Consider the following 9,410-nt stretch of genomic DNA (forward strand, 5'->3'; position numbering starts at 1 on the left):
AATCTAAAATAAAAATAAAACGTTCATAAAATAACTATAGCATCAACTCATGATACAAATTTAAATCCTTTTATGATGGTTTTCAAATAAACAAGTTTAGAATGCCTTTAATCTTATAAATTATAATAATAGTAAACTGAATTATGTAAATTAATACCTGAGTTTGCATCCAATTATGCTTTTGAGTTATATGAAGATGATTAAGATAATTAAAATTATATTAAAGTTAAATTTAATGGTAAATATATTAATATTTGCAACGAATAAGATATATGTAAATATAATGATTTTAAAGCATTATTATCAGATTATATATAAAAAGACTATAGCTCTTATTGTGAAAAATAAGTATTGCCCAAATAATAAAAAAAAGTATTTTCTGGTAATTAGGTTTTTGGATACTTTTAGCTATTATTTTGTGTATTTTAATTGTTTATTTATATAAGATAAGAAATATTTTTAGTAAAAAATGCGTTTAAAAACCATAAGTAATTTAGATAAAAATAGAATAGAAATAATAAATATGAGAAGAAATATAAATATATAAATATTAAAATATTATTTTTTAAATTTTTTATGTATTTATTTTTTTATTTTGTATGTATATATCTAAATATATATATATATATATATATATATATATATATATATATATATATATATATATATATATATATATTTATCATTCAAATTAATTTTGTTTTAATTTTTTAATAGTTTATATATAAAAAAATATTCTTTGTAGCAATAAAATAAGAGAAATAAAAAATCAATATTGCATAGTTCATTAGTTAATAAGCTTATCTAATATTAATAAATAAAATATAATAAATTATAAAAATAATATTTAAAAAAATATTTAAATAGATTTAAATAGATTTAAAATTATAAATAATAGTATTTTAATTATTAAATATAAATTATCATTAAATTTAAATTGCTTAATAATTTTTTTAAAATTAGAAATAAAAATAAATAACAAAACAAATTTTATATACTAAATAAATATTTATTGTTTTAAATATATAAAAATTAATAGAAAATTATTATTTAAAATATATATTTAAAAGAATATATTTTTTAATTATTATAATATTCATAATTTTTTAAATAATATAAAATATATAATCTAAAAATATGTATTCAAAGTTAAAAAAAATTTATAAATATAATAATATATAGTATTTTATTTTTATTATTTAAAAAATCAAAATAAATATAAATTGAATTTAAACAAAAGATATAAGAAATTAATTATTTAAGGACAAACTTTTAAATTTTTTAAAAACTGTTTTATTACTAGAACTTATAAAATCAGATTATATTTATAACCTATATATAATTTTAATTAATTTATTCTAACAATAATTTATTACTTTTTACAATAAGTTAATAAAATAATAAAAACTGCATTATAACAAATGTTGCCGAAACTTGTTACATAATAATAAAAATAAAAAAATATTAATATTAAAAATATGCTATATACAAATGCTCATTTTTATAATTTCTATAAAATTTATAGAATAAATTTATTTATATGATAAAAAGTATAAATAAAAATAAAAAATTAGATAAATAAATTTTATAATTTTTTTTATAATAAATGCATTTAATTTTATTTTCATTATTTAATTATAAAAAAATAAGATTTTTAGAATAAAAAAAATATTTCATAAATAACATTAGAAAATTAAAAAAAAAAAAAAACAAACAAAAAATAAAATATATATATATATAATATTTATAATATATTAAAAAAGAAATTAAATATCTATAAAAAATTAGAATAAAAATATAAAAATTAAATTAATTTAATAAATAAAAAAATAATTATATAATGTTTATTATAATTAATGGAATTTTAGATATATTTTAATTTTTAATTAAAAAAATCAATTAATTAGTTATTCAAGACATTATATAATGTAAGCTAAAGTAGTAACTATTATATAAAGAGAAAAGACTATTTTTTTTTTTTGAAAAATAAATAAATAAATAAAAATCCTTATAATTAGTTTTAATTAATTGGAAAATATGACAGGAATGCGATACATTGTATGGTAGAATTATTCTTTAAATAATATCATGTAGCGTGAAAATAATTTAGTTTAGAAACAATAGAGAAAGTTAAGATAAAGAATTTAACCAATTTATAACTTTTTAAAAAGAGTATTATATATCTGAAATTAAGATAAATCAATAATTTTTTAAAAAATTTAGTTAAACAACAAAATAATAAAAGAATGAGAAAAAATTGTGTTTGAAAATTAAACAAAGGAGAACTGAATTTCCAAATTGAAAAAGTTAGTAATTAAAAAATTGTTTACCTTTATTGAATTTATTAAGATTTTAAAGGATTTTTGATTTGGTATATTTTTTAATAGGCATATAGAGATTAAGCTAAATATTAATGAATGCATTTAATAAATATTTTTATTATTTATCTTTTAAATGATATTTAAAAGAAAAAAAAATAAAAAAATATGTATATGGATATTTAATTTTACTAAGGATAGCAAATATATATATATATATATATATATATTATATGAATTTATTTAAATTAATAAAATAAATTATAAAAATTCAATATTTTTAAAAAATGAATTTTATATAAACGAAAAGATTTACAAAAATATTTATTTTTATAAATAGTTTTTTAATATATATAATTTATAATTCAAGTTTACTTATCTTAATAATTTATATATTTTTTTTAAATAAAATATTACTATTTTTATTTTTATAAATTTATTAAATATTCATTTATAAAACATATAATTTTTTTTTTTAATTTTATATTAGAACATTTTAATTAAATTAATTCTACTCAAACAGGTTTATCACTAGAGCAATCTGCTCCAAAAAATCCTTTAAGACAAAGACATTAACTATTTAAGCATATTCCGTTGGCACTACAGAAATTGGGACATATTTTTTTAAACCCACAAAATTCTCGTATATTTTCTGGGCATTAAATATATCCATAATGATTCTCTGATGTTTATTATTCTAAATTTTTTGTACAAATGAATTTTAATTAATCTACAAATATAGTGATTTATTATCCATTAGAACTACATTCATATTAATAGCAATTACCCTGGATTTTTTTATTTTATTCATTTTGTTTAAATTTTTTACCCAATAAGTTTCCGTTAAAACATCTCGAATCAGTACCAAATTTAGTTCCATTTGATCTTTTATAAACATCTGTGTTAAATTCACTGTTAACATCCCAACATTTTCCATTTTAGTAGGGATATAAATTATTACAATCAGGATCATTATATAAACCAGGTTTACAACTAGAAAATCCGTGGTGGTAAAAATCACATAAACCAACGTCAGTTTTAGGATTACAATATTCTCTAAAAGCAATATCACATTTACGCATGACGTATTCACAGCCTTTTCCTTTTCCATAAAACATTTATTCTTCCATAGAGGCGTTAATTTCCGCATAGTAACCTGTGTCTCTTAGAAGATTGGTTGTAAAACCACTAAAATAGGCCTAAATAAATGATGTAGATGTACTCATGTATTCGTTTTAGATGATTGTATTTGGCCAATGAGAAATTTGAGAATCTTTGCTTCCTAAATGTTAAAGAGGCATACCTTCTAAGATAGGACAATTAAAATAATCTCGAGCAAACCTCAAAACGTTAGGAGTTTTGAGCAATACCGTATCAACTCCCTTTATTTTTGTTTTAACAAAAGCATGAGTAGTTCCCTTAGGTAGTACCCATCTTTCTATATCGTTTTCGCTAAAACCTAATACATGAGTCATTTCATGAATAATTACTTCCAAAAAATCTTCAAATTCAATTAAAGCATTTTATTTAAATAATGGCATTTTTTCTAAATTGAAGTTAATTGAACCATGAGTAACTCCTATACCTGCAAAATGTTAACACTATATTGCGTAGGCTAAATAATCAATATCTTTATCCATTTTATATGATACATATAAATGTAAATCAGAATTTTTTCCTTTATCTTTGTCATCTCTAAAAATAGTAACTAGACCGCATTTATCTTTTTTATATTTCATATTTGATTCAGATCTTGGGATTATTTTTATTAAACTAGAAAAATATTATATTGCTATTTTTAACGCTTTCTCGCATTATTCAGTAACTTTTTTATAAGATTAATTTAACGAATTGAAATAAGACATATCGTAGGTTATTATCATATTACGTGGAGGTTTTTTGAGTAAATTACGGACATCTTAAGATTATGTATCAGGTAAAAATGATTCTAATTATTATTATTTTTACATTATATCATGAGCACATTAATGTTTAAGGATTTTAAGACAAAAAATAGAGGATATATATAATAAAATTAATAGGGGTACTTTCATTAATTAATAATATTTAAATGATTATTTAATTATTTTTAATAAAATAATATTTGATTAAGAGTTAATATAAAAGTATAATTATATAAAATATTTTTATTTATATTATTATATATATATATATATATATATATATATATATATATATATATATATTTATTTAAATATTTTCAAAACTTTTACATATTATATATATATAATTATTTTAAAAAATAAATTAATATTAATTAATTTTTATGAGTATATAAATTTTATTATAAATATATTTTAAATATAATATAATTTACTAATTTATTCTTTACTCTATAAATTTTTATATAATAAAAAATATTTTTTAATGCATATAATTAATTAATTTTATATTATTTGTTTTATAATAAATTGTTTTAAAAATTAAGAATTTATTTATATATTTATATATAATATTTATATTATATCTTATTATTCATATTTTTATTTTTTATTTTTGATATTTTATTTTAAAATATAAATATCATTTTAATATTTTATTAATATTTATCGAATGTTATTAAATATTATTTATTAATCTATTTTTTATATTTTATCTCTTTTAATTTTTTTTTGCTTTATGCTGAAAGATATAAAATTATATTTTATACACATACTTATAAAATATATTTATATTTTATATATTTTCTTTTTAATTTAAAAAAAATCAATTATTTATTAATATTAAAATTATACAATCACAAGTCTTTAGGTATAAATTTATAACTATAAATATAATAAAAAATATATTAATATTTAATTTTATTTTAAAAACATATATTTGTGTAAAATAATTGTTATTTATATATATCACTATTTAATATAGTTATTTTTATTTTTTTCAAAATTTTTTATAAATTTTATAAAAAAAAGATTATCATAATTATTAAATAAAAAAAAGACTATTAAAATATAATTAATATTTTTGTTTCCATTTTGTTTTTAAAAAAAAATTTTGAAAAAAATAAAAAGTAATATATTATCTATGTGATTATGATGAATTAAAATTATAATTCAGCTTATTTTATATCTTCTATTATCTTCTCCTGATTTTGATAACCTCTATATATAGATTAAATTTAAGATTTAGATTGGAATTATTCTTTTTAACTTAAATATTTAATATAAGTTGTAATTTTCTCTCGAAATAACTCATATTTATTATTTTAACGATACCAATATACCTAAATGAGTACATATTTACAATTAATTCTTATAAATTATATATATTATAATATTTAAAAGCTAATTTTATATAACATTTTTTTGTATTTGACTTATTTTAAAATGCTAAAAACAAAAGAAATTTCAAAAAAATGTATAAAAAAACTTAAAAATAAATTTAATTTGACATAAAATACTTTAATTATTTATTTTACTTACTTATTAATTAAATTAATTAAAATAAATAACTTTAAAAAATAACCAAAATTAAAATCAATCTAATTCTTTGATTAATTAAATAAAAGTTTTACATTCCCTTTAAATATATATATATATATATAATTAATAAAAATATATATAACCAATTTTTTTTTTTCTATTTAGCAAATTCATTATATATTTTTAAATTTTCAAATAAAATATTATCTTCTGTATTTTTTTATTTATACTAATTTTTAATAAATTTCTTTTTAAAACTAAATGCAAATCTAGCATAATTATATAGTATAGTATGCATTATTTTTATAAAATTTTACATTCAAAAGATACACTCTTATTCATCATATTCAAATTACATTAATTTAACTGAAAATATAATATTCCCGTAATTATATTTACATATAAAAAAGGATATCCACAATATTAACTCAAATAATCTAAATATCAATTTTTTATTTATATTATAATTTAAAAACTAATATGAAATGAAATTTAATTTTTTATTTCTTAAAGTTTTAGCTTTAGTTAAATCAAAAAAAAATATATATATAATTTTAATATTAATATATATTTATATAATTAGATTTTAATTTATTTTTTATAAAATATATATTTATTTTAATTAACAAAAATTTTATTATATTATTATTATCTAATATTTATTTAAATATTTGATTATTAATTTATAATTTTATAATATTGTTTAATTTTATCATTTTTTTTTAATAGTTTAGTTTATTATGTTAAATAATAATGTTATTAACAAAAAAAGAATATTTAAATAAAAAAACTAAAATTCTTAACCACAATAAAAATAATTAAATTACAATAAAAACATATAATTTACAATAATTATAAAAACGGTTATTTTTTTCTATAAATAATAGAAAATACTTATAAATATTCATAGCATATTTTAATATTCAATTATTTTTATAGAATTCTTTTTCCGAAATTGTTTAATATTTAAGCTATATTATTTTTATTACGGAAACTCTGACATATTTTTTTAAGCTACAAATAATCAGATAAATTTCCAAAATATTTAAAATGTATATTATATTTTTAAATTAACACGGCATTTAAAATAATATTTAAAATTTGATTCAAATATTAGGATATTTTTTATTAAAAGAGAAAAATAATTAATTGCATTTATTATCATTTTTATATTTTATTATGGTAAAATTATTGCTTATTGATTTTAAGACTTATAATCAAGATTATATAATAGTTATCATTATATTTTTTAACTTTTAAGATAATTTATTTTAATATTTTTTATTATTATTATTAAATTTTTTTGATTTAATAATTAATTAAATATAAATAATTTATAATATAAATTTTTATCATTGTTTATTATATTTAATTTATGTCAATTTCTAATTTATTGCATTAAATTTGTTTGTTAAAATAAATAATTTTAATGAATAATATAAATAATTTACACATATATATGAATTTAGTTTTTATTTAAAAAAATTTGAATTAATTTTTTTAATAAAAAATTATATAATAATATTTTTATTATAAAATGATTATTTTATGATAAATATGTATAAGTATATAATAAAACATTTTAAATATAAATAATATAAACTTTATAATGTATTAAAATATATATTATTTATAATAAATATTTTATAATTTTATTTATTTAAAAACTTAAATATGCTTTATAAAATTAAAATTTTGTATATGTTAAGTTAATTTTTTAATATATAATAAATTTTTAATTATTAAAAACACAAAACTTATATTTTTTTTTATCAATTATCTATCAATAAATATTTAATTTTTAATTACTTAAATGAATATTTAAATTTATTTATATTTCTCATGGTTTAAATTAAAAAATATATAGATTTTAAAATATTATATTTTTTAAAAAATATATATTTTTATTAATATATGAATAACTATAATTTATTAAAAATTAAAGATTTTTTATTAAATATATATATATATATATATATATATATATATATATATATATTAATTCTTTGTATATATTTTATTTTATAAAAAATAAATATTGTAAATATATTTATTTTTATCAAACAGGTTTATTACTAGAGCAATCTTCTCCAAAAAATCCTTTTTTACAGTGACATTTATTTTTCAAGCAATATCCGTTTGTACTACAAAAATTCGGGCATATTTTTTTAAACCCGCAAAATTCTTGTATGCTTTCCGGACATAAAATATATCCATTATAATTTTTTACTGTTTTTTTCTCTAAATTTTATCTACAAATAAGTTTTTCTTATCCTACATAAATAGTGAGTTATTATCCATTAGAACTACATTCATGTTTATAGCAAGTACCCATAATTTTTTCAACATATTTTTTTTTATTAGTTAATAAATTTCCATTAAAACATCTCGAATCAATCCCAAATTTGGTTCCATGATCTTCTAAAATATCTTTTTTATTCTATTCACTATTAACATCCCAGCATTTTAATTTAGTATTATTTAATAAATTATTACAATTAGCATCATTAAATACACTAACTGTACATTTAGAAGAACCATGGTGGTAAAAATCGCATAAACCCTAGTCTGTTTTAGGATTACAATATTCTCTTGTTGAAGTTCTACATTTACCCATAACGTGTTCACAGCCTTTACCTTTTCCATAAAAAATTTATTCTTCCATAGATGAGTCTATTTCAGCATAGAAACCTGTGTCCCTTAAAAGATTGGCTGTAAAACCACTGAAATAGGCCTAAGTCAATGATATAGATGTATTCATGTATTCGCTTTGTAAAATTGTGTTTTCCCAGTGAGAATTTTCAGAATCTTCACCTCCTGAATTTTAAAGAGGCATACCTTCTAATGTAGGACATCCAAAATATTATTAAGCAAACTTCAAAACGTTAGGAGTTCTGAGCAATAAACTATCAACTCCCCTTATTTTTTTTAAATAGTAGGATTAATATGATTAGATTTTTAAGGAGTTACCCATTAAGGTATAATAGTATCGTCAAAACCTAATACATGAGTAATTTCATGGATAACTATTTCAACTAAATCTTCAAATTCAATAGGATTTTTCAAATCTATTTGTGCTAATTTATATAAATTGAAGCTAAGTAAACCATGAGTGGGTCCTATAATAGAGTAAAATTAGCACGTAAATGAATAAGCATAATAATCTTCATCTTCATCCATGTTATATTATACATATAAATTTAAATCAGAATTTTTTCCTATCATCATGTCTCTAGTAGGAACTTCAACATCTCCACATTCACCATCTTAATATTTCATTTCTGATTTAGTTCTTGGGATTATTTTTATTAAATGAGAAAAATATTCAATTGCAATTTATACGGCTTTTTCGCATGTAGCAGTTAACATTTAATTTTTAGCATTTGGAGGCAATGTTTCGAAATGATACATATCATAGGTTATTATCATATTACGTGGATCTTTATTTTGTAAATTACGAATATCTAAAGAATCATTATTAAGTAGGATTTATTTTTATTTATATTTTTTTTTATTTTATTGTGGGAACATTAGTGTTAGAGGATTTTTAGACCAAAAATGCAGGTTATTAATAATAAGGCTATTACAAGTTTTTTCATTTTCTATTTTATTTACTTTTTTAATTTTTATAATTATTTATATATTTAAA

General features: G+C 16.0%; 2 protein-coding genes across 2 annotated transcripts, besides 18 other annotated features; both read right to left on the bottom strand. All coding sequences in view use genetic code 6, as the record gives it.

Annotated features, from left to right (window-relative positions):
- Positions 1-558: 558 nt before the first annotated feature.
- Positions 559-605: a microsatellite.
- Positions 603-679: a microsatellite.
- A 147-nt stretch (positions 680-826) lies between these two features.
- Positions 827-864: a microsatellite.
- Positions 858-884: a microsatellite.
- Positions 873-916: a microsatellite.
- Positions 917-1,071: 155 nt separating this feature from the next.
- Positions 1,072-1,129: a microsatellite.
- Positions 1,130-2,522: 1,393 nt separating this feature from the next.
- Positions 2,523-2,553: a microsatellite.
- Positions 2,554-2,833: 280 nt separating this feature from the next.
- IMG5_139530 (leishmanolysin family protein, putative) lies at positions 2,834-4,288 on the bottom strand (the record flags this gene model as incomplete). Its single annotated transcript, XM_004031355.1, has 3 exons — positions 2,834-2,874; positions 3,148-4,041; positions 4,207-4,288. 3 exons carry the CDS (start codon positions 4,286-4,288, stop codon positions 2,834-2,836), a joined length of 1,017 nt encoding a protein of 338 aa, XP_004031403.1.
- Positions 4,289-4,466: 178 nt separating this feature from the next.
- Positions 4,467-4,529: a microsatellite.
- Positions 4,471-4,525: a microsatellite.
- A 239-nt stretch (positions 4,530-4,768) lies between the features above and the next one.
- Positions 4,769-4,844: a microsatellite.
- Positions 4,808-4,850: a microsatellite.
- Positions 4,818-4,850: a microsatellite.
- Positions 4,851-6,566: 1,716 nt separating this feature from the next.
- Positions 6,567-6,613: a microsatellite.
- Positions 6,614-7,613: 1,000 nt separating this feature from the next.
- Positions 7,614-7,667: a microsatellite.
- Positions 7,614-7,668: a microsatellite.
- Positions 7,618-7,666: a microsatellite.
- A 50-nt stretch (positions 7,669-7,718) lies between the features above and the next one.
- Positions 7,719-7,760: a microsatellite.
- Positions 7,761-7,820: 60 nt separating this feature from the next.
- IMG5_139540 (leishmanolysin family protein, putative) lies at positions 7,821-9,190 on the bottom strand (the record flags this gene model as incomplete). Its single annotated transcript, XM_004031356.1, has 2 exons — positions 7,821-8,679; positions 8,904-9,190. The coding sequence occupies 2 exons, from the start codon at positions 9,188-9,190 to the stop codon at positions 7,821-7,823; spliced, it is 1,146 nt and encodes a 381-aa protein (XP_004031404.1).
- Positions 9,191-9,248: 58 nt separating this feature from the next.
- Positions 9,249-9,282: a microsatellite.
- Positions 9,283-9,410: the final 128 nt, after the last annotated feature.

The sequence above is a fragment of the Ichthyophthirius multifiliis genome (assembly GCF_000220395.1).
Source record: "Ichthyophthirius multifiliis unplaced genomic scaffold scaff_1120509251082, whole genome shotgun sequence".
Lineage (NCBI taxonomy): Eukaryota > Ciliophora > Oligohymenophorea > Hymenostomatida > Ichthyophthirius > Ichthyophthirius multifiliis.